Source organism: Telopea speciosissima, chromosome 3 (assembly GCF_018873765.1).
Source record: "Telopea speciosissima isolate NSW1024214 ecotype Mountain lineage chromosome 3, Tspe_v1, whole genome shotgun sequence".
In the NCBI taxonomy this organism is placed as follows: domain Eukaryota; kingdom Viridiplantae; phylum Streptophyta; class Magnoliopsida; order Proteales; family Proteaceae; genus Telopea; species Telopea speciosissima.
The window spans coordinates 31180697-31207004 of NC_057918.1; the positions used below are offsets into that span (position 1 = coordinate 31180697).

The 26308-nt window shown below is 40.4% G+C and overlaps 1 protein-coding gene across 1 annotated transcript; it reads right to left on the bottom strand.

Moving 5' to 3' along the window:
* Positions 1-1203: 1203 nt before the first annotated feature.
* Positions 1204-25519, bottom strand: LOC122656983 (1-phosphatidylinositol-3-phosphate 5-kinase FAB1B-like). The gene is made up of 11 exons (XM_043851705.1): positions 24581-25519; positions 23356-24060; positions 12765-12918; positions 12269-12613; positions 10842-11753; positions 10368-10699; positions 9024-9147; positions 8764-8934; positions 5341-6894; positions 3654-3920; positions 1204-1852 (listed from the first exon to the last, which is right to left on the bottom strand). The coding sequence occupies exons 1-11, from the start codon at positions 25198-25200 to the stop codon at positions 1529-1531; spliced, it is 5508 nt and encodes a 1835-aa protein (XP_043707640.1). The 5' UTR covers positions 25201-25519; the 3' UTR covers positions 1204-1528.
* Between the last annotated feature and the right edge of the window lie 789 nt (positions 25520-26308).

Here is a 26308-nt window from a genome sequence, read left to right on the forward strand (position 1 = left end):
CTGATTGAACACATTTCGGGATGTGTATCAGCCAACCAAGCCGTTGGATGCCTCATTGGACACTCATTGGAGAGGATCCTGATTTGATTCCATGTGTTTATCCTCCTGTTTATATAAATTGGGGAAAATTTAACTTTTCCCTCAAGTTCTCTAGTAACACGAACAAGAAGAGCTTTACTAAGAAGCTTCGTTGCTGTCTCTCTCTTTCTATCTCACACAGTTAGCCGGCTTTGCTAGCTACAACAGATTGTCTCCACTTATTCCCAAAGTTCTTTAAAGAAAAAAGGGTTTTCAAAATAATTTGAAAATTATTTACCATTCAATTGTCTTACAAAATTTTTGTAATACCTATGTAAACGACCGAATTTTAAAACCAAACCAAACCACCACAACCACACCCCCCCCCCCCAAATTTTTATCACCTCAAGTGCACCAAAAAAGTACATCTGACGGTGCACCTTAAAGTGATTTTGTTTAAAACACTTCCCCAAGTGCATGTGCACCGTCAAATGTACCCAATTGAGAAAAAAATGGTTTATACTTAGCAGGCAACAAAGTAAAGTAAACTTTTCACCAATAGTAGTTCATACAACCACCCTGACCTCAATACCTTATCCCAACAAACACCTCATGCTCATTCAGGATGGTTGATAAGATTGTGAATTTTGAAAGGATCCACCCATGTACTACCATGTAACAAGTCAAGAAGTATTACACTTTGCATAGTGAAGCAAAAAACTCTGATATCATACAATCATAATTACAAGGAGGAGGATATCCCTAAATAAAAAGATAGACAACCTTACCTGGGACAACTGAAATAAGCCATAAAAACTTTGCCAAACACTGTCTAGAATTGAATCTTCTTGATGAGCACATTTGTTCTGCCATATCGAAAGTAGTTGGGACCATTGAATGTCCAAGGAATGATCTGGATAGGCCATGTTTCAGAATTTCAGACTCAAATCCAATCATGACCCTCCCTATAGACCCATGCACCATCTCAATAATCACTTGTACCTGCTCTACAGACCTGGATTTTTGAATGGTTTATTTGTAATGTGGCCAACTCCTTTTGGGATGAGCAGGAAACCTGGGGGGATGTCATGATTCAAGTCACTTGATTAGAAACTAACAACCAGAAGTCTAGAAACAGAAACATGAAATCCATGGTGGGTAACTCATTTGTGCACAGTGCACATATGCTGCAATTATAAATACATTTCAACAAAGATATTGTACATTAATTCACAGAGAGACCACCTATCTGATACCATTTGACACTGACGAAAATTCTTAGGCATCAAACAGCCTTCCCTCCTCGTATCCTAACAAATAATTCACAGATGCTCTTTCAAGAACAAGAATAAGGATGCAATCAAGAGGGGAGGGGGGAAGTTACAATGGGGAAAAGGAACAAGAGGATAAGACCCATAAAAAAAGGGCAGGACAAAAAAAAAGGAGGGGGGGGGGGAATTAATCGAAGCATATATCTCTTGACATATACAGAGCTCCATGTTTCACAGTGTCACTCGATGGAGTTCCCAACTTGCGTATTCTCTTCACACAGGTCAGACTGGGATCCACTGGGGACGATTGTTGGAGGGGACCACTGATCTGGTACCATAAGGAAATAAGCAGACATGGCTTTCCTGAACCGTTTCTTGTATTGCTTGGGTGAGATTACTGTGGGAGATGTTTTTGGCCCACCAAGGATGCCCGAAGCCTTCACCCATGTCTCAAGGTGCTTGTCCCATGTGTACTGCCTCATAAAATCAATGATCCCAAGAACCAGTTCATGCTTCTCCTCATCCACCCCAACCAGTAGAGAGTAATCCATTACATCAATCGACTGTCACAATTTCAATTGGAATCTTCCATTAGAATATATACAAGGAAGCCTGGATTTCTACTCAGACACAGAAAATGACTTCAGTGCCATTCAAGAATATAAGGTGTCACCACAACAGAAACCTATAACACACACGTTTCTTATTTTTTAATTTAACACAAAAATTAAAGAATAAAGAAAGCTATACAAGCATGTAAGTACTATCACTTCAATTATTTGACTTCAATAAAAATGTAAAGACAAAAGACAACAGTAAAACAGACTTGATACAATCCATTGGTTTTGGGCCACATGGTATTATGAGGCAAATTCAACCGTTGGAAAGGTAGGGTCCTCAGGATTAGTCAAGTATCAAATTTGATGCTCCAACCCAACCACAAGACCCACATTGTATGACTCGGTTGCATGTAAACACCCACCCCATCCACATTTTCAATTGTATCCACAACACTAAATCTGTCTAGCACCTACGATTGAATTTCTGACCTTTTTTTCCATCTGGAGGACTCTGTTTGGGCTGAAATTTTACAGGTGGACAGAGGACCCTCTGGGCAGGCTGTTGCGACAAGGCAGGCCCAGTTGGTGTTACCACCTCTAGTATAAAATTGGTCAGTTAATACATGAAAAAGGAAAGAAATCCCATTTAGTTTATTTGATACATAAAGACAGCATTTGGAAACCAGATGGAACCAAAGCACATTTCGTTTCAGTTTTCCCTATCATTTGAATGCACAAAAAACATCCAGAATAAATTGGATGGTGTTTTTAACTGAAAAGACAGAAATCATGCTATGTTAAGGTTCACAAGATCTCATTTACACCTAATCAACTTTCCAAGATGGCACCATCTCAGACGATGAATTCACAACACTACGGAAACCCAAATGAAATGATTTTATTCCATGTGGTCTCCAAGAACAACCTAGGAAATGGAAAGGTGTCCTAAATTCCATTCCACGCCACCCTGCCAAGCCTGGTGCCTAATTAAAGGAGGCTGAACAGCATTTAATGGGCCAAAATATAAATACATACTAGTAGTAACCTTGTTCAAATCATCACTACCGACAGATTTTCAGGCCATTTTAACAAGTTTGTAGTCACTTGATTATGGTGTAGTCTCATGTAGGGGGTTATGTGCAGTTAGCAGCCATCAGTTCACCCGTAGGAAAGAGGACCTAAAGGGATCTTAAACACACTGGGATTTATTTCCAATAACATATACCTTTTGTATTCACTAATTGACCCATAAAAATTCTTACCTCTGTATTAGAAGCATAGTTGTCAAAGCCCGCGCTAGGTGACCCAACGCTTAGGCGCCCACCCAAAAAAAGGTGCCTGGATGCTTAGGCGACGCTTTGACAACTATGATTAGAAGCTTTTGTGCAAACCCCAAACCCAGAAAAAAAGGGGGGGGGGGGGAGGGAGAGAAATATGAACAAGGATCATAATCATCCTGTGGAGTTCAGTTTTGCATACTATATTCATGCATAAGCCAGGATTGACAAAACGCAGTTGACTAAAGGCCCTTCAAATTCACTTCATCAAAAGCTTGATCAGTTGATCACACGGACACCCAAATCAAGGGTTGAAGGATTGACCTATCCTCGTCCTGACTGGCCAATCTGGATCAGGGTAGGTTAAATCCAATGTTTAGGTCAGTCTTCTAGATAGGCATGATCAGCAATGATCCAATCCATCAATCCTTGATCGCTAACCACTGAGTTAAAGACTTGATTTGTTAATCGTCTATGTTAATCCTTGGACCTCTTAACATCCAAGTCCATTAGTTACTTGGGCTTACCGCAAGAAAAGCTGTATCATTCCAGACAGCTCTCTCAAGCAACCGCTTAGCCTTGTTTCCCACAAAAATTGGAGAAGTTGGCATTGCTTCAATCAGATTCTGATCCAGCAAAACTTTATTGCTCCCACTAGAATCCGGATTATACCGTGACCGGGAAGATCCTTTGAGATCATAGAGTCTTGTAACATTCCGGCCGAACAGAAGATTCTCCATAACTAGAACATCCATCCTGGATTCCTTCCCACCCTTAAGGTGCTTTGATGTAACCTTCACAAAAGAACAAGATGAACAAAGTTTAAGTCTCTGAAAGCAAGGCAAGTATGTGAACAAACTATTACAAAAAAAAAGGAAAAGAATCATATTTAGTTTGAACTAGGGTGCTTGCTCTCAGATAATGCGACAGAGCGTAGACTAGAAGACTTCATTTTTCGGACCAAAATCCAACTCAATAATACGATTGTAACCTTGCAATTCTTTACATTCTTTCAGGAGATGAAACAGGGTAACAACTTAACAGGCTCGCGAAAGGTGCATAGAGAGGATACTTCACCAAATTGGATCAACATTTTCCTAGGTGAGACACTTGCACACCAAGAAGCCTCTGTAAATGGGCACCATGGTGACATTGACATTTAATAAGAGGAACCCACAAAATACTTGATGCCACTTCAAGCATCCAGTAAAGGGAATGATTATTGTCAAGTGCACTGAATTGTCAACACTAAGCAGTTGAAGTTCAACTTTATAAACTTGTACATTAGTTCAACAGGGATGGAAACAAAAAGAAAATCCTGGTTCAAATGGTGAATTTAGAAAGAATGTATATGTGTATGGTGCCTGTTGCAACATAAAATACCTAGCACATATACAAATCCAGACTAGATCTGAGTCCTACTTGATTATTTATCTTAGAGAGTGGGCAATGTAGTTGGTTGAAATCTTCACCCTTTTCAAAAAGATACAATTTCTTGTTCCAGACAGAAATTAATACTCAATTCAATAGAAACAGCATGCAACAAGATATATTAAATGAAACAAGCAATACTAGGAATGCCGGTATTCATGGAAAGGTTCTAAAACTCGGTCTCGACCAGGTCGAGTTTTCCGAGATCTCGGCGAGACAATGCATTTTTTTTATGTTTCGGTGGGCATATGGCCATAGTTGGCTCCAAAACTTTAAGGTGAGCTTGTTTGAGGCTTAATAAACATATTTAAAGGCTCAAATTGAAGAAGAAAAAAACACTCAATTCTTAACTCCCAAGTCCCAACAATACAATACTATGCTATGAGTACTAAGGAGGTCGAGATTCTCGAAATATTCGAGATTTCTCCGAGAACTCTCAAAATATTCGAAATCTCGGTTGAGATTTTCGAGATTTGACATTTCTGTGTTTCGTATGCTATCTCGTCTCGACTAGCTCGAGTTTACCGAGATTTCCGAGATCTCGCCGAGATCCCGGCGAGATTTTGAACTATGATTCATGGAGCTGAGGATAGGTTTCTACTAGAACCCAAAAACCAAGCCGTTAAACCAAGAAAGGTGAATAAAAAATAGAGTAGAAGACTTACTAAATGTGGAAAACATATCTCAAGGGAGAGAAGAGTGGAAAAGTTGGAAACTTCGATGAGCTGACCCTACATGGTATGTTGAACTTTTTAAGAATAGCTTAAAATGAAAAGTTTGTACCTGATAAATCCCAAGAATCTTTGCTAGACATGTTGGGCTTCCTGAGCTGATTGATTCAGACAGGTACTTAAAATACTCCGGAGCAAACTTGATGAAAGACTCCAGCTCCGTCTTTGTGACTTGTTTGATGATAAACCTATCATCCAAGGTTTTTGCAAAGAATACATTGCTCTTTCCACCCTGAGCCCCCCATTTTTTACAATGACTAAGAGACCTTATGAAGTCCAACTCAGACGGGCAACATGTCCTCCTCAAGGCATCAAACCTCTTCGCATAGTAACAAGTCACATTATACTTCACCTTTCCAAGTGGGCCATCATCTGTGATAGAAACTCTGACATGCAATGCCTTTGTATACAAGAGCGGGTCCAAAGCCAAGGAACTCCGGGACCCCGACAAAGATAATATGCTATCATCTGTAGACCCAAGGCTTCTTAAAGATTCAGCGGCTGGTTCATCGCAGGAATGGAGTGACTGAAGATTTACCGAATCAAAAAGTGGTAGTGAAACTGAAGACTCCACACCATCTTTTGGTCTTTCCCGATCATCAGATATCTGGAGATTGTAATCTTGGGAGACCAGAGCATATGCTATAATACTTGTGGGTTCATCATCATAAACTGGAACAACAGTGTCGTTAACACCCACGGGCAAAAGCAGGCTGGCCCCACCTTGACGTTCCAACTCCCGGAAAGATGAGACATAGACAGGATTGTACTCGCTTAGTGTATCAAACTTTGAAGCACTCCCAGAAGAATTCTTGTTGAAAGAACGGTAAAAGTTTAAAAAAGGCATCCCTATCCAGCTTGTAGTGTCTTCCACAGTGTCAGCCTGCTTGGTAGGTAATGCATGCCCAAGAGATTGAGTTACCTCAACCCCACCATTGTCTTCCAAAAGCTCTTCCAAATCAGACCTTGCTGATGCCGCAGCCTCTACCACAACTGAAGAATCTGCTATCGCTGCATTGCCATTCTCCTTGGGTGGTACACTTCCAGGGTGATTTTCACCTGTCCATGCTGCATCAAGGGTGTCTGACAAATTTTCCATAAGAGGGAAGTGTCCTTCTGAGAGAGCCCTTTGAACAACTACCCGAGATTCCAAAGGATCGGATTGATTAGCAAGATCACTGCTAGCAGAAACATGAGTCAGGCCCTCCTTTCTGGGTTTTAGATCCTGATCTATGTCACTTGCTGCTTGAACTATGCCAGGCTGGTTAAGGACATCACCAATTTCACCTCCTTGATTAAGGCTTTCATCAAGCCTTGTATCTTCATGCGAGTCAGCACTGGTAAAACCAGAATCTGGCCTAGGAGACGAATTCATTTCAAAACCAAGCTTCTCAATATTACTTGAATGTTTCTCCTTATGTTTCTGGGCAGAGCTGTTCAGCGAATCCTGATGGCTGCCACTGTCTAAATTGGATGCATATATCAGGCGGTGGTCCCAGACATAAGAATGAAAGAGTAACTGCCTCCGTAACCGATTGATCTCAAGAATATCAATTACAGGTTGACCTTTCTTGGGCCCCCGGTAAAGTGTTTTCTGGAGAGATTCCTGAAATAATGTTACACAAACCAATCAGGAACTGCATGGTTGAAAAGATGTTTCTTTCATATTTAAAAAGAAAAGGTGATAATCAATTTAAACAGAAGCCAACCAGAAGAAAAAGGGGAAGAAACAGAAAGGAAACAGGGGTAGGGAAAGCAAAAAACTAAAGCAATTAGAGGTTAGGTTAAGCCTTTTTCAGATAGAGAGAAGAAAGAGGGAACCAACAAACTACAGCAAATCAAGGTTTTATTTTCCCTTCTTTTTTTGTTTTTTTTTGTTTGGGGGGAGGGGGGGCATTGTATGTGCTCGCATGCACATCAGACAAGGGGTAGCGAAGGACACTTAAATTTGGTGATTTGCACCTTAAGGTAAACAGGGTGATGCAGTTAAATCATGTAAATGGTCTTATTTTATTAGACATAATCTTTGGGTTGGGTTATGTATGTGTTGAGCCTTTGATCCAATGTATTTTCATTGTAATGGGCCACTTTAATGAATAGAGGCTAAGCATATGGGTTTAATTAAGTTAGTGTCTTTATTTTAGTTGTTATTCAGTGTTTTTAGTTAGGCACTTAGGCTAGATTAGGATTTCTATTAGTCCAATCCTGTTTTGAGTAAGCTTCCTTCATTATTTTAGTTTCCTAGTCAATTTAGGATACCTTATTAGTTAAGGATTGGGTTAGGCCTTTCCTTTTGAATGTCTAAGAGTTTGTTTTTGAGTTTTCTATATAAGTTTGTAAGGGGGACCAGTATTATACACGAATTTTGACTAATGAGAAGCTTTGTCTTTGCTCCCCATCATAGTATGCTCTTCCTTGTGTCTGATCAAGGTTCGACTGGTGTTTGATCCAACCAAACACCTTGCGGTGGGAAGCCCGAGTGCTTCACTCTTTCTCTTCCTTCTCTAAGGTACTGAACTGCCACTCTCTGCAATTCTGCCATTGTTGCTGCCTGTGATTTGTCAGTCCTATCACCACTAGGGTTGCTGAGTTTGTTGGTGAATCTCTACTCCGATTCATGTTCTGATTTCAGATTCATCTTCTCCATATTGCCGACTATCAAAACCTGTTTTCGATTCCGGAATCTGTTGGTTAATCACAGAAGTTCTACTCTTAATAGGATTGCTAGATTTTGCTAGTTTTATGGTACTGATCTTTATTCTAATTTCAAACTATATTACTGATATTATTTCCTCTCAAGTTCTGCTTTCAGATTTATGTTCTGTTGACTGTTGGTTACAGTCCTACTTCAAGTAGGATTGGTTCCATACCCTTGATTGCTGAACTTGATACCTATTCTCTACTGGTTTGTTGTCTCTGTTTTTAATAGCATATCATAAGATTTAAATGGTGCTTGAGAATCTACAGTTTGATCATTTAATTGGTTACTGGTTTGCCTCAGTGGCTCTTCTCCTAATCACACTAGGATTCCTCGCTATCTTCGAATCTACCCATTAGATCTTGCTGGAATTTTCGGTGAGGTGTACACCTGTCAAAAGAACTCGACCTGCTTCTCAGGTCCATCTGATTGTTTGATTCTGATATATGAGTTTTCTCCCTAATCTGGACTATTGTTTCTCTGTTTCCAATTCTGTTTTGGTACTGTTTTAATCTTTTAAGTCAGTATTACATTACAGGGTCCCACAAGTGCATCAATCAGAGCAATAAATATTGTCAGCCAACTCCTGAGTATCTTCTCACAATGCTTTTCTTTCACTCAAATGAAAATCTGGAGTCAACCAAGACAAATTACTGGCTTTGCAGTGCATCCAAGAGCTTGCCCACCGATAAACAGACATGCATATACACAAATTTATGTCCTATCACAAGGAAGTCTATCTCAGTAGGAAAACAAATAAAAATCACAGGGCACAACCTCAAATTCAGCCTTCTCCTTTTGTAACATCCCTTCTAGTTCTGAAATGTGGCGTCTTGATTCAGGTGCTTTCAGGTTGTTGCTAACTGACCCAGCATCTGATCTTTTCTCTGCAATCTGATGGAGAGCATTGAGTACTTCAGTAAATAGAAGTTCTGCTCGGTCAACCACCTGTTACACACAAAATCAATGAATCAATTACCATGGGTCATCCACATTTTAGTCAGAAAAGATATTTCAACTTGGTTTGATCTTTCAACCTCATTTGCTTCTTTTTGTATCCACTCCTGATTTTCAAAGTTAAAATCAAGTTTTGGGGGTGGAAGGTAGACAGAATGAACATCAATCGAAGCATAACGGAAGCAAGCAACCATTCCCCCAAACCTGCAGATAGAAGAACAGTTGATTGAGACAGAGAGAGAGAGAGAGCACATAGCTAAACACATGTTTAGGTACCGGGATCATAATGGCCATAATAGCCAAGTTAAACGACATCAGCCAGATCAGCCCTGGCCAATACTGCATGATACTACTGATCTCCCAAATGGATCAAGAAAATAGCAGCCATAACAACCGAGTAAACTCAGGATTGGCCCCTACCGACCCAATCCCTAAATCCTTGGCCATACACACAAGTAAATATCATTTGTGGAGCACATCCAGAGTGATTAGCTTTAGGTGTCTACCACCTCAGATATATCAAAGGAGGCCAGAATCTTGGGAATCTAGAAAATGAAGTTAACCATCCATCTGACATTGCAATAACTACATAATAAGGACAAGGACACTCCCCTTCGAGATAATTTGGCCAACTAAAAGTACAAGGGGAAGTGTCCAATACATGGTATGAATATGAGATGGACGCAGAATTTGAAATGTGGCCTATCCACATACCCTCTCTATCTAGTGAAAAGAATGATACAATCAGCTGCCCATGGGGTGTGATGGAACATTTCACCCCAAGTAAGAAGGAAACCTTGCTATTGTATATTAAATATCTTATATCTTACTTATTATTAGTTGATTTCTCTGTGTATTTGTTAGTTTCAAACTCAAACAAATATTTATATGCACCAAGTTATTCCAAGAATTATCATATAGTCTATGCAAAGGAACTGTTCAAAGAAAACTTGCTATTGTATATTAAATATCTTATTATCTTACTTATTATTACTTTATTTCTCTGTGTATTTGTTAGTTTCAAACTCAAACAAATATTTATATGCACCAAGTTATTCCAAGAATTATCATATAGTCTATGCAAATGGTTCAAAATTAGGGTTATCACAACTTGGGGGTCATTGAGTTCGAGAGTTCTTTGAAAGCGTAACAACAAAACAAGTTTTACGTAAATACAAAGGCCTTTCACCAAAAACCATTTGACCAATCAAAACTAATGTGAAACTTGGATGGTTGAAATCAACAGATCTAATTGATCTTAAACCAGTGAGAATTCCCCCAGTAAGATTCACCAAGTAGCAGGTGTCAACCTTTGTATAGGTGCCATATGTACTGATTTTTCATCCATAGGTGGCAAGAACTTTTTATAACAGACTACATCTTTACCATACAGAGACATCACTTGACAAAAAAGTAAAGCATACCCATAGAATCGGAGACAATCTCTGTGCAGAGAATGACCACAGCTAGCCACCCTGCTTGCGGCAGCATGGTTTGAAAAACTAAGCTCCAAAAATTTCCCAAAAGATAAACCCCAAGCAGCATCAGACATCACCACTCTCCGAGTTGCCGGAGGGAATTTATTGATCCTTGGACACCGGAGGCACCTGTGCCACATCCAGATCTTGCCTTCTCGTTCCCCTGGCAAGAGAAGATCTGGGATCTTCTTAACAGAAATCGTGAGGCTGCCCTGTCTATGAGTATAACAATGAACATGTGCTTCTGATGGCGCCTCACATGAACGGCAACGGTAACTCTGAGAAGGAAAATTGGACAGGTTAATTTTTATTCTTCTTTTTTTTGGGGGGGGGGGGGGGTTGAAGGAACTATTCAGAGAAAAAAAAAGTGAATAAATGAATGATGGGAGGAGAGGAAAAGAAAAAGATGATGATGATGACCTGATCAAATAAATGGTCCCGTAAAAAACGTCCCAAAGGCTTGTCAAAGCTACCATAGTACTTGATACGGAAGAGATGGGCTCTTTCACAGACAGTCCCCTTCCACACACAGCGGGTTGATAAAGAGACCAAAATGCTCTGATGATCAGACGGGGATGGAGGAAACTCTTCCTTGGAAGACACCAGCTCCTCAGGGTAGTTATTGCCATCTTGATGTAGTGATGCCAACCTTGAAAGACTAGGTTGATTCCCAACCATGGTGTCATGATTAATAAGAGTAACCCCACCTTTCCCTGAGGGCTCTGGAACTCCAAAGCCACTAGTAACTAGTTCATCATTCACAACATCTTGGCCTCTGTTGGTTGCTGATGCTTTGGCCTCAAAAGATTCTTCCGCGCCTACTTTCTTTTTAATCTCTAATGCATGATTTAGGGAAAGCATGGTTTGGTTCTTATCATACTCACACTGTCCCAAAGAGGAAAAGGAAGAAACAGAAGCAGAAGAGTTGATGGCGCTTGCAGGTCCTGTATAATGGAAGTTGGGGCCTTCAGGTGAACAAGGAAATGGGGCCTTTTCCTTTTCAGTTATGCAAATGGAGGTATTGGAGATTGGTGAAGTTAGACCTGATGACGGGACGCTGTTGGATCTTTGTGGTTCACTACTAGGTTGATGTTCCTTGCCAGCAGCAGGAACAGTGAAACCAGGTATGGTAGAAATGGACCTGTCTATACTGGATGGTTTGTCAGGAAGTGCAACAGTTATAGGTGATTTCAGTGGAAGTTCTGGCAGAGAAGCACCTTCATCAGCAAGAAAAGAAGTCTCCAAGGCCAAGTGATATGCAGCAAAGATACCATACTGGACGACATGCTTCACTTTCTTCAGCTCATCCCCATTAGCACCCTTGAGCAAAATCTGAAACACCCAGAAGCAAATAGCTTGTTAGTGTTTTAAAGCAGTTTATACCTTCCAAACTACTACTTTAGACATAAAAATGCTAAATAATGTAACCAACCGGTGGACTCAAAGATCTGCAAATGGCATAACAAAACACATTGTATGGATAAAGGCAGTTAAGACCAACCACTTGATGCGCATGAGAACAACTTAAACAGCCATCCCATTCAATAATTTTATTGATCTATCTAGAGATGTTTCTACTGAATTTTGCAGCACAACTTTCTAAAGTTCCAGAGTTAACTTGATTTTTGAAGTGAAGATCTCTCAAATGAGAGGTGAGCTACATGCAGTGGTGGTTCCCACTTCCCATCAGCCATCAGTGCAGTATCACATGATATACCATTCAAATTACCAAGATTTTTGAACTCATAAAATGCCATTTGTGGAAAAAATACAGTCAGTATGATCTAGACTATGAAGTTCCCACAACAAAATGTAATAAATTGGGGTAAAAGTTCTGTGAGACTTACAGTACAACCCAATGGCTTTGGACAGCCATCAAAGAACATAAGTGTCTTCACCAATTTTTTCCCACCCTGTCCAGCACTGCCATGCTCTTCAAGAAATTTCTCCACGTGGAATGCGTCACAATAACCCAGCTTCTGCGAGGAGAGATGATCAATCGAAGGAACAATTTGTGCACCTGTGCAGCGGGCTATACGCTCTAACAGCGGCCTCTTAATATTGAGAACAAGTGATATGTCTTTAGCAAGGAGGTAATCTTGGGCAAAACGGGAGACTGACTTCTCTACTAAAAGGACATTGGGGTGGTGGGCATCTATCTTTGCAACTGCCATCTTCAAGTGGTCCATTTCCTAAGAATGTAAAAGCCATGAGAAACAAAACCCAGGAAAGATTATGTTTGCTTGATGAGTAGCAACCAATAAATGATTAAATGTGGGAAGAAAAGAGAGACTCCAAGAGAGAGAGAGAGAGAGAATGCAAAGTAAGGTAAATAATTGAAACCTGCTGCAAAAGAGTATCAAAACTTGAGAGGAGGTTCGAGACCCGCTGATACTCAAGAGCTCCTCCAAGGATTAAGAAACGAGGTTTCATAAATTTTGATGCCATTCTCCGGTGAGCCACATTTTTTTTACAAACAACTCCTTTGACCACCATGCTAATAGAAATGAGGTCAAACATTTAATCAGTAAAAGGAATATCGAAAAAGAAGGCAAGAAGAAGATTAAAACTTTTTTAAAAATAAATTGACATTCCAGTGACAAATCTGAAAACAAAGATTACGATATCCATACATGCAATTAAAGTGAAAAACACAACCAGGTAGTTCAAAACTCACACCATGAACATAATTATGTACATGCAGAACTAAGATACATCAACTCCCCAAGTACAACTATTCACCTAAATGAATCATACGTAGGTTTTCATCTTTTATCTAGTAGATTTAGTAAGGATTATCTTGTTTGATTCATTTTCCGACATGTTGCTTTTACCTCTCAAGTGTTATCAATATCACTACAGCAGTGCAGCCTGCTACTTTGACCTTCTTGATGGCCCCTGGGGATGAGCAGCTAAGAGTTAACAATACCAAGGTTTAAAAAAAACGATAGAAAGACCTTTCACATCCAAATTGGATGTGAGGAATACTTATATCTCATGTCAGGACAAGAAGTTGTCCATTACTTAATTGAACACACAGCACACAAAGCAAATGGCTAGAGATTTGGGACTTCATCATTCAACATTTTCCCTTAAAATCTCCTTTAAAAAAAATTATACAGATTGATGACAAAAGGAATCAGATCCCTTCGTAGTAGCTGGTGTGAGAATGATTCTTCTTCTAAAGAATCAGACTGCCATTCCTGCCCTACCTCGATCCATACTCTCATCGGATGGAGAAAAACTTCGATTTAAATCAAAATAACAGATCTGCGAGTAAACTGATGTTCAATCTCAACCAAATAAGTATACCTGAGAAAGGGGTTTCAGATTAGCAGGGAAGATGTTGGAAACTAAGGGGTATTTTTGGTCTCTTAAGTTTGGATTTTGGGTTTTCTGTTATTATTTTATTTTTCTGTCCTTAGTATGTAATTTCTTAAACTCTTATTTATTAAATAGGGAGGCTACCTATGAGAGGAAGAATTTAATTCCAATCGCAGGTTGCTCTCCACAGACTTGTGGCAACTCAGTTTTCTCTCCTCTCTTCTTCTTCTCTCTTCCTCTCTTTCTCTCAGTTTGATCAATCAGACCCTAGTTTGCAACATGGTATCAGAGCTTTATTGATCAAACCGAGAGCCTTCTTCAATCCCCTGCTGCTGGTTCCCTTCTCGGGTTTCCAGAACTTCTGTGTGGGCAGCCACCGATTGCTGCACTTGGTGATTATGGATTAAAGACTCCTTATTGATGAAAGGAGTATTGGTCTTGATGACTGTTGTGGAAGATTGCTTGCTTCTGTGACCATTCTTTTCTGTGGAGATCGATCTCTCTGTTTGGGCTCCTTCTTCTTGAAATCAATGGAGAATTATGGCAGTGGTTGTGGTCTTTATCATATGGAGAATTGATCAAGAGTGCTGATTGGATTGCTTCAATTTTTTTTTGGTTGAAAGCTCTATCAGGTTCTGTTCTTATTGCCTTTTTTTTTTAAGGAATTGATTCCTCTCAGGGTTTTGCAATCAAATGTTGCTGCAAATATGTTTTCACTGCTGCAATACCTGCTACGTCATCACCAGAAATAATAATATCGTCTACATAGACAACTAATACAACAACCTTGCCACTTTGGCGACGAACAAAAACAAGTCAGAATAACACTGTGAGAAGCCACAAGACACAACCGTAGCACTGAATTTCTCAAACCACGCTCTGGCCGACTGTTTGAGACCATAGATAGCCTTTCGTAACTTACAATCCCGTGTACGATCCTCCCCAAGACGTTGCTCCATGTAGACTTCCTCATGCAGATCACCATACAAAAAAGCATTTTTTATATCAAGTAGATATAACAGCCAGTCAAAATTAATGGTGGCAGCTCATCTAACAGTACTAATCGTGATGATATATCTCAAATATTATGCCGGTTACAAAGTCTCGAGGCATCCAGTATTATATCCTCCGGACCTTCCACTTCCGCTGCTGCCCTAGCTCATGTAGGTACATCTGCCTTCTTCTCCACTCCTTCTCCCTGGATTATTGACTCCGGGGCCTCTTCTCATATGACTGGTAAGTCTACCTTATTTAATTCTTTCTCTAATGCCTCCCATCCTTCATCTGTCATATTGGCTAATGGGTCTGCAGCTCCTGTTATTGGTTCTGGTACAATAGCTCCCACCTCTTCTATTAGTCTTTCCTCTGTGTTGCATGTTCCTCAATTTCCTTTAAGTCTTCTCTCTGTTATTCAGCTTACTAAAGCTTTAAACTACTCCGTGACTTTCTTTCCCACTAATTGTGTTTTTTAGGATCTTCACACGAGGAAGACGATTGGTGGAGGGCATGAAAAGGATGGACTGTACTATCTCACCAGTGGTGCTGCTACTTCTTCCGCTGCTACTGCATCTGTTGGTGGGGTGACTCCTTTCCAGTGGCATTGTCGCTTAGGTCATCTGTCCTTAGCTAGGTTAAAATTATTATTTCCTTCTTTTCAGTCTGTGTCTAGGTTAGCGTGTGAAGCCTACAAGTTGGGAAAACACCACTGTGTGTCTTTTCTTTCTCGGTCTGAGGCTCGTAGTCCGTCATTATTTGCTTTAGTCCATTCGGACATGTGGGGTCCCTGTTGTGTCACGAATAAACGAGGTTTTATGTATTTTGTCACCTTTGTGGACAACCATTCCCGTCTTACATGGTTGTACCTTTTGAAGGATCATTCCGAGTTTTTATCTATATCCAAAGAATTTTATAATGAAATAAAAACTCAGTTTGGCATGTCTGTTAAAGTTTTTCGTTCTGACAATGCATTAGAGTATGTTCAAAATGACATTTCTTCTTTTTGTGTTGACCGTGCCATGATTCATCAGACTAGCTGTTCCTATACCCCACAACAAAATGGGGTGGCCGAACGCAAAAATAGGCATCTTCTAGAGGTAGCTCGCACTATCATGTTTCATATGCATGTCCTGAAGCATTTTTGGTGTGAAGGCGTATTGACTGCTTGTTATTTGACTAACCGCATGCCTTCACCTATTCTTGCTCATAAATCCCCTTTTTCTGTTGTTTTTCCGAGTGCATCTGTGTTCGCCTTACCGGCACGTGTTTTTGGGTGTGTGTGTTTTATTCATAATTTACATGGCTCCACTGACAAGTTTGCCCCTCGACTACCAAGTGTGTTTTCCTAGGATATTCTCGTACCCAGAAAGGATACAAGTGTTATGATCCTGTCTCTCACAAGTATTTTGTGAGTGCAGATGTCAACTTTTGAGGACAGACCTTATTTTCCTCCGTCTTCCTTGTCGTCTAAGGATGACTTGCAGAGTGTTGTGCCACCTCCTGTTCCTGCCTTGGTTCTGTTTTCACCCCCCTTACAAGTATATCAACGACGGGACAAGTCCGCAGCCCCAAGTGCAATTCCTACTGGTCTGACGATTTCACCTCCTCCTCTTGCCTCCTCTGGTGAAGATCTACCTACTGACTTACCAGTCGCCTTGCGCAGAGGTACACGCTCCTACAATCAAAAAATCTAATGTCGCGTATTCAATTGACAAGTTTGTTTCCTTATCCCATTTACGTCCTTCTGTTCATAATTTTGCCGTGTCCCTGTCTACCACTGTTGTGCCTAAAAACCATAGTGAGGCACTTCGTCTTCCTGGCTGGAAGGCTGCAATGGATGTTGAAATGGATGCCCTCTTAACCCGTAATACCTAGAGTCTTGTTGATCTGCCACCTAGTAAGGACCTTGTCAAGTGTCGTTGGGTTTACACTATTAAGTATCTTCCTGATGGTTCTATTGAGCGGCTCAAAGCTCGTCTGGTCGCCAAGGGGTATACCCAAACTTATGGGGTTGACTATTTTGAAACCTTCTCTCTTGTTTCCCGGCTGAATTCAGTGCGATTGCTTATTTCCTTGGCAGTGAATTTTGACTGGCCATTATATCAACTTGATATAAAAAAAAATGTTTTTTTGTATGGTGATCTGCATGAGGAAGTCTACATGGAGCAACCTCCTAGGTATGTTTCTCATGGGGAGGATCGTACACGGGTTTGTAAGTTACGAAAGGCTATCTATGGTCTCAAACAGTCGCCCAAAGCGTGGTTTGAGAAATTCAGTGCTACGGTTGTGTCTTGTGGCTTCTCACAGTGTTATTCTGACTACTCTGTTTTTGTTTGTCGCCGAAGTGGCAAGGTGGTTATATTAGTTGTCTAAGTAGACGATATTATTATTTCTGGTGATGACGTAGCAGGTATTGCAGCCGTGAAAACATATTTGCAACAACATTTTCAGACCAAGGATCTAGGTGATCTTCACTATTTTCTCAGTATTGAAGTTGTGAGAAGCAGGTAAAGGTGTAAGCTTATCTCAGAGGAAGTATGTTCTAGATCTCTTGTCTGACGCTGGCATGCTTGCTTCAAAGCCAGTGGATGTTCCTATGGATCCTCATCAGAAGTTTGGGGTAGATGATGGTGATCTTCTTACAGATGTACACCGTTACAGAAGTCTAGTTGGCAAGCTGATCTATCTTACAGTTACCAGACCAGATATTTCTTTTGTCATGGGTGTTCTTAGTCAGTGTATGCAGTCCCCTCGAAAGGCTCATTGGGATGGAGTTGTTCGTGTTCTTCGCTATTTGAAGAGTGCCCCTAGTAAAGGGTTGATTTATCGCCCACATACACATATGGATCTTGTTGCTTATTCAGATGCTGACTGGGCTGGGTCAGCCAGTGATCGTCGCTCGACCACAGGTTATTGTACGCTTGTTGGAGGAAATCTTGTTACGTGGCAAAGTAAGAAACAAACTACAATCGCCAGGTCGAGTGCTGAAGCGGAATACAGAGTTATGGCTCATACTACTGCAGAGTTGATGTGGCTTAGGTCTCTTCATCTTGAACTGGGTTTGTCCGTGCCAATGCCTATGAAGATGTATTGTGACAACCAAGCAACCACATACATTGCTAGCAATCCTATCTATCACGAACGGACCAAGCATATTGAAGTGGACTGTCATTTTGTTCGAGATGTTGTTTTGAAAAAGCTTGTTGAGACTTCGTTTGTTTCGTCTTCGAATCAGCTAGTAGATATGTTTACCAAGTCGTTATTTGCTCCTAGTTTTCGTACCTGTTGTAACAAGCTGAGCATGGGTGACCTATATGCTCCAGCTTAAGGGGAGTGTAGAAACTAGGGGTATTTTTAGTCTCTTAAGTTTGGATTTTGGGTTTTCTGTAATTATTTTATTTTTCTGTCCTAGTATGTAATTTCTTAAACTCTGATTTATTAAATAGGGAGGCTACCTATGAGAGCAATAATTTAATTCCAATCGCAGGTTGCTCTCCACAAACTTGCGGCAACTCAGTTGTCTCTCCTCTCTTCTTCTTCTCTCTTCCTCTCTTTCTCTCTTTCTCTCGGTTTGATCAAGCAGACCCAAGTTTGCAACAGAAGAAAAGGGAGGAGAGATAGAGAGGTGAGATCGCACAAGCACTGGTTACACAGGCTTCAACCAAAACAACAACTCAATTCATTCTTCAATTCTACTCCCACGATGGGGATTACAAGCATATATAGAATGAATAAAAGACTCCTAAAAGTAGAAACTAACTCTCAACTAGAAAACTTGTTGGACCTAGAAGGTTCCATTCATATATTATGTGTTTTGGATATGAAAACAATTATGTGATGTATGTTTGGGTGTACTAACATGTGTGTTAATGTGATAAATATTTGATGTAACCCAAGTTGCTGAAGAGGTACAGTTGAAGGAAGAACAAGGTATGTTAATTGAATGAAGAACTGTTGAAGACGGTCTTCCGCGTACAGGGGACGGTCTTCCGTGAGACCGTGACTTGAAAGATCAAAGAGTTGAAACCTACATCAAGTTGAAGGCATCTTTCAAGGAACAAGATTAGGATTAGATTATTATTGCCATATCTTTGTAATCCTAATCTAAATGATCAACATTTTTTAGAAAGAGTGTTTCTTTCGTTTTAAGAGAAAATGGACTTCTCCGTGTGTATGGAATGCAGGGTGGTCGTAGATCACCACGTAGCGCGTAGCATAGAAAATGTTGAAAGCTCCGCGTAGCGTTATGATTCTTAATGAATCTTTAGTAGTCAATTGTAGAAGTAGAATAAGCAGCTCCTCTCTGTTTCAGTCACAAGATGTAAAAGCCCAAGATAGTGACATAAAAACGGACCTAAATGGAAAAACCAAGAAACTAGGTGATGTCTTAGAAAGATATCTAAGTTTGTTGTCCATGGTCTTCCGAGAACAGGGACGAACGACCGAGCTTAATTTGCAGACCAAAAATATTCCAAGTCTAAATCACAAACATTGAGGCTAAAAGGGTTGTGTCTACGGACGACCTTCACGGACTTCCATGCGTTCTTCTGTGCATGTTTGAGAATTAATGAGACTATGCCTTTCTCAGACAGACGATCCAACGGTCTTCTGTGACCTGCTTTCGTCCACGTCTGAGTGACAATCTTGAGTCCTTACAGCCACGGTCTTCCGTGACTATCATTCGGTCTTCCATGCAATAGTGTTTAATGCTGCGTGGTTAAGAAGTTGAAAAGTCTTTGACTCATTATTAATAACCACTTGAGTGGATCTCTTAAACATCTTTCCTGATGTTGAGCATCTTCAACAGCTAGTTTTTTCTCATAAATCATAAGTTGAATATTGGAGAGTAAAATGGATTAATGCTTCTACCTATTTCGAAGTATAATTGGTTGTTCAAGAGCTAATTTCTCTTGGAAATGAAAGTGGGATTTAAATGTTCAAAGGAGAAGCTTAGTTTGACTCTAATGGGTAGTTTAACAGCTAAGTTTGTGATGCAAACCCGGGTTGAAATAACCCTTACTGGGTTGCTTGTGGAACCACCCAAGCAATGGAGCACTCAAATTCAGAGTTGATGGCAAAACAGTAAATATTTGAAGTCTTACAAGAGCAATAGCAAATATGTAAATAGTGTGAACAGGGGAAGGTCTTTTTAGAAGATAAGACAGAATTAGATCTAAACTGGAATAAATTTATTAGACGGGGTAAATTTGGCAGGTAACTTACAAGGGGGATAGATTAAAAACAACTTTAAAAAGTAGGGGTTGTTCTGTAATTTTAATAAACAGTGTTTTCTTCTAGCTCTCGACAAACAGCAAGGGCGGTAGAACCTGAAGCTATTCGACCCAGCCAACTCCCCTTATATGAACACCAATGGACTGAAATTTTAAAGGTAAGGGACCACCTCACAGACCTCTGAAATCCATCAAATCACAACCCAAAAAAGAAACCAGAATTAAATAAAAAAAATCACTGACATTAGAACTGGCGGTAAAACAGAACCCAACAAATGTTTCAACTCTGCAACTCACAGCAGAAAGGTTTGTCCAGCATGAGACCCTGAGGTTTGAATCGCATATGAGAACCCTACCCTCAGCCAAAATCTCATACCAAACTGTTCAGTTATGGGCCTTATGGCAGAGATCGAACTCAACAGCTGGGACTACAGGTACCACCTAGAAACAGAGTAACAGTATAGGTCTTTACAGAAAAGGAGTGGTTAATAGGAGAGTAGAGAATGATTGCTGGGAAGTGAAGAACAGAGAGAAGAATGATAATGAAGATGGAGAAGTAGAGAGAGAGAGAGAATCAGAATCGAGAGAGAGAGAAATAAATATTCCTAACTAAAACTGATAACTGAAATAAAATCCTATCTAAAGCTCTATCAATCGTAATAAAAGACACTAATGATTCAAACTCCTAATCGACTCAATTTCAGATAGACCCAACTAATAAACAAAAATATCCTACTAAACCCAAAACTTAATTGGACCCGGTTAGTCTTCATATGTGTTCTCAAACGGGTTCGGCCCGGCCCATGGAACAGCTCTTGCATCAGTTTGTTTGCTTATAAGATGATGGAGTCACTTGATGTTCTGAATAAATCAATACAATACAAAGCAAACAACAAGTGTACAAGCTTGGAATCACTTCATCATCTTGAGAAGAGTTGTTGTGCCTGAGCTTCCAATTCACATCATCTTTGAAGGCAGTTGTTGTGTGATCGTGCCAAAAGTGCTACATCATCTTGAGAAGGGCTACAAGAAAGAGTTGCATTGTATATTCAAAAGAGAATCCTTTTGTATTGATCAAAGTATGCTTAAAAGGTGTTACAGTATCAGGCTTGAAAAAAGAAGCCATATTTGCAATAAAAGGAAGCCTATGTAGCTTGAGAAGGAAATCCTTGGCCTAAGTTGCCTAGGTGGAAATCCTTGACCAGGGTGGTCCAGGTGCTCAACCTGAAACAGTGGTTCAGTTTGTCTATGGATTTGATTTTTTTATTTTTTTTTTGGAAAAGAATCAGTTAGTGGAGAAATCTTTTGTCCGTGATCAAGGTAATGAACATAGGACAGGTTGGTCCAAACCACTCTAAATCGGTGTGTGTTATCGTCTCTCTCTCTCTCTCTCTCTTGTGCACTTAGACTTCCTCAAGCAACCCGTAATATCCACCATCACACTCTCTATGTTTGTTTCATTGTGTGATGTTGTTAGGATTAGTTCTGAGTTAAAGTTTTATTTGTTATATTTTGTTTGATCTGGTCACAACCCAATTCACCCCCCACCCCCTTTTGGGTTGCATTCGATCCTACAAAACTAACTCAACATAAAGCTACTAGGAAACTTGAAATAGAGAAACTATCTCCTATTATCTAACTCTTTCTAAAACTCCAATATAAAAGATTAGAAAATATTTAGAAAATAAATAAATAAACTTCTAATATCCTACTGAACCAGAACAAGGGTGGGACGGTTAATCTTACTCTTGATAGCCCAACGGGTCAAGCAGGTTCAACCTCAAATCTGCATCTAGGGCTTCATAACCAGGGACCACATCAGGATTAATTGGTTAGGGATTAGCTCTGCATTATAATGCTTTGATGGGTTCATAGTTGTCACGGCGTCTCGGCGACCCAAGGCGGTGGAGAGGACCCCAATGCCAGGCGACACCAGCCAGGCGAACAAGGTGTCCAAGGTGCCTGCCTAGGCGACCTAGGTGCCCAAGTTGACCAAGGCGCCTGGACGCCTAGGCGCCACCTAGTCGACGCCTTGACAACTATGGTTGGGTAGAGTCGATCTGTAGAAAATCTGCCTAAGTATTATTTTGTTGGGTTGAGTTGATCTGTAGAAAAGCTGGCATAAGTAAATTATATTTTTCCTTTTTCTTTTTTATCCTCCCTTTTTTATAATGAATAAATGCCCAAAAATATTTTCTTATGTATTTCATAACTCGATTAACTAAATTATCATAGAAACATGCCTCAAAAGATATCAAATAAACCAATAAAAACATGTCCAAGTTCTGGTGTTAATGAGGTTTGTGAATCTGATATAAAAAAAAAAGAGCGCCCCAGTGCACGAGGCTCCTGCTATTGCAGGGTCTAGGAGGGGAAAATGTATGCAGCCTTACCACCTCTTCGCAGAAAGGCTGTTTTCATGTTTAGAACCCACAACAATAGCACAACTTAACCGTTGCGCCAAGGCTCGCCCACTGTTTGTGAATTTGATACCAGCACATAAATCCATATGCAAATTAAGTGACTAGTAGGACATCCAATATGGAGAAAACCCCATTAGAACCCAATGAAGTAGGTGTATAGAGTGGACCACCAGGGAAGTGCAACATTTACCGCACAAACTGAAAGAGAATCTCCTGTTGTGCATTATGAAAAGTTCATAGTTGTCACGGCGTCTAGGCCCAAGGCGTTGGAGGGGGCCTGGACGCAAGGCGACCAAAATGCCAAGGCAGCAGTCACCTAGGCGACGCCTTGACAACTATGGAGCTAATTGTCTTTAGATCTACAAAGTTAGGCTAGCACGTAATGCAGCAAACCCAGTTTAAATTTCCAACTATAAAATAAAAGCAAACAAAAAGTGAAAGCACAAAAACATCTCGTTATTACCGTAAAGGGAATACAGTGTGGGAAATAATATGACAGGCGAGGTAATCTTCATAAAAGGACTTGCTTTCATAGTACATGATGCAAATACAATAAGACCACATATGCAAATGAGTGTTCTGGTATAAAGGCAGACCACACATCAACTTCCAAAAAATGCAGGAGATCACCACACAATGTGCATATCCACCAACTTACCACGTATTCAATTTATCAGGGGAAAACTCTTCATTAGTTTCATAAACCTAAACCAGAAGTTAAACAAACTATACAATCCCACCACAGCCCATCTTTTCAAGAAACAAAAGATAATTACGCATGCAGTTGGCAAAAACATGCATGAGACAAAAAGGATTGGCCAAGTTACAATCTGAATTGCAAGTTTGACCCATCAAAGAATGGTTGCTCAATGAAATCTCCAAACCAATTAGTTGATAGACGAAGCATATAAAATGGGACACCATTTTATATGAATCATCATTTATTTATCATAAATTTACCTCTCACTGCGATGCCCACAAGCTATGCATTTGACCTTCACATATCCACCAGGATCCATTCCTCCCCCCTTGCTTGTGTCTGGCTTCAGGAGTGTTGCAGCCTCCCAAGACAATGATGTAATTATCTCCAACCAACTTTCCTTGTCAGCTTCCTCACCAATAGGTAGATTTTCAACTTGCAAAAGTTGAGAAACCAAAGCCCTAAAATGCCCATCAACCACATTCTTCATGGCCTTACGATGCTCTTCGCTCGATCGGTCCCTAGTTCGGTATTCCCCACTGCCAAAGCTGCTCGAAGAACGTAAATATCCCCACTCTCCGGTAGCATCGTCATCATCGTCATCAAATATCTCAGCTTCCCTCTCATCCTCTTCATCTTCTGGCGCTGGAGGTAGCCAAAGCAACCCATTATTCTCAAAATCTACTGGCTCTGCTTCTGGACCATCTGGACCATATACCTCTGCTTCTTCGCCCTGTTTTTTACTCCCTTCTAACCCTTGTGAATCTAAACTATCATGTACCGAAGAGCAGCTCAAATCCTTTGTTTCAATATTTTCTGCATCAGGATACACTTTATGTGATCCATAGGTATGGTCAATCTCATCACACTCGACTGGGCCATAATAATAATCATCGGCCTGAGTAAAATGCCGAGTTTCAGAATCTGATCGAAAAACACCATATTTATCGTAATCGTCATCACACCTGACACCAAAGAATAACCAGAAACCATGTAATTCATCAAGCATCTCCATAACAGTCATGATATTAGTCGTGGAATAAAATAAATTTCCAAATGATACAAAATGCAAAAACAGAGAAACAATGCAAAAATAAAATAAAGGAGATAAAGGGGTAAAAATTCCTAATTACCCTGCACAGTATAATCATCTCATATGTATGAGTACATGTGTAAGAGACTCAAAAAAAAAATCTCTTGGTACCAAGGAGATACAAGATGAATACACAAAAAATCTGGTTAGGATTGTAAAGTACTAACCAGTGAAAGAAACCTTACCTACAGCCATTGATTATGGTCATATTCATAAATCAACAAAACAGATGGACAAAAAAAGGCACTTACACGCATGAGCACATGCATGCAGACACACAACCATTGAGCATGTTTATAAAGCATGCCTTATACCTATCAATTTTCACAGTAGTAGACTATCTCCTGCAAGAAATTTCTCAGATGAAATCAAGAGGCAAGACTAAAGAATACCTGTTATTGGAAAATCCATATGCGTTGGGAGATTGACCCCCAATGTCTTGAACAGGATCCATGCCCCTCTCAGGTGCTACCATGTCTTGCTTTTCTGTACAAGGTTCAACTTGAGATGACTGACGCGGACTGAGACCTGAACTATATGGCACCCGTTGATAAGGTCCGGTTGAGTATGGCATTGAACAAATAGTGCTGTTGCTGCTGTTCCCAGTTGCACTAGACTTGGTGCTGGCCAAACTTGTCGCTGAGGGTGAAGGACTGAGACCTGGACTGGATGTTTGGATCCCATTATCAACTGTTGCTATCCCTTGTTCCCATTGTTTGAAGCAATAATTACAGACCCGGATCCGGTCCCACTCCTCCCTGCCTGTCTTTGGCTCATCAGACGGGGCAGGAACTGAGTTTGTAGTACACTTCGAACAGAAAACTCTTCCACAGAGACGGCAATGATGCCTACGGTTAAAGATTGTGAATTGAGAGTCGCACTCGTAGCATACCCTACAGCTCTGATCGGGCATCCAAAAGTCCCTCGACACATTAGCTGACTCGGTTCTCCGAGGGATCCAAGATTTAACGATGTCAACTAACTCAGAAAACTTTTTGTCGGGGGAGTCCATTGACAAACAAACCTCCCAGCCCCATTCATTATGAAATGATCATTGGCCACAGTTAAAGCTAAATTTCTCACCTCGACAGAGTACAGCTGGAATCAAATCCAAGTATCTGAACAGCCACCAAACCCGATTAACAAAGATTGATGGCAAACTCAAGAACCAAAAGCTCAATATTCAAAAGCCAAAAAGCTTCAAGAGAATGCAAAGCACCAACCAAAACACAATCCACACTACAATAGATAATGGGAGGAGTTCCTACAGCTATTGTTGCTCCAATCCATAGCATTAGAAGCTGCCATCAAAAGCTGAACTCAAAAATAGATACGATAAAACAAAACACAAACCGTAATTTTGTCCACCCAAAATTAGAAGTTAAATCTAAATACCATCACTGCAATTCCAAATACTAAAACTGACACCTGCGAACCTTCTTGTTCAAATAGGCATAAAGAACCGATAATTCTTCCACCGCTACTGCCAGATAAAATCGTAGAAACACGACGCATTAGATTTGCATTCCACAAGGAAACGGCCTTGAAACCACAAGGCTGCCCAACGAAAACAAACCCCCCACCCTCCTCCACCGGGAAGCTAAAGATCAATATTGATTTCAAATACCAATTCAATTGCCTAAACAATTTTGGGAGAGAAACAACGCAACCCCCAGCGGAATCCAAATCAGTTTCTCATCACTCATTCCTTATGAAAGGGAATTATTCTAATTGAGAACACCCATGATGCTTCTTCAATTTATTAAAACTGTTTGCTCGCATCAATTCAATCTCCAAATCATGAGAACCAACAACCCAGAACAATCATCGGTCCCAGTGCATCCAATTCTCAACCGTAAGCCACGGAATCCAACAAAAAGACACAAAAAAATAAATCAGGTGAGCCGAAAACCGCCTTCACAGTCGTCTTTCACTCCAATCAAAGATGCAACGAGGTTTCTTCAAGTGCCACAAGAAAAGAATAGAAGAAGGCTCCACGAGGTTTAGCCGCAAGAACAGACACCGTCAACAACCTAGACAAACTAGGGATCCGCAGGACAAAACACCATAAATGGGTCCCTGTCCAAATTAGATTAAAAAAAAAAATCCGAAATAGATCG

What these genes read in the sequence shown, in the direction of transcription:
- LOC122656983 (XM_043851705.1), bottom strand. Translation starts at nt 25,200, where the DNA reads ATGGACTCCCCCGACAAAAAGTTTTCTGAGTTAGTTGACATCGTTAAA. An exon ending in CAAAGCCATTGGGTTGTACT is followed by an intron (nt 11,754 to 12,268) that starts GTAAGTCTCACA and finishes TGGGTGTTTCAG; the next exon opens with ATTTTGCTCAAGGGTGCTAA. An exon ending in ATGATACAGCTTTTCTTGCG is followed by an intron (nt 1,853 to 3,653) that starts GTAAGCCCAAGT and finishes AAATTGTGACAG; the next exon opens with TCGATTGATGTAATGGATTA.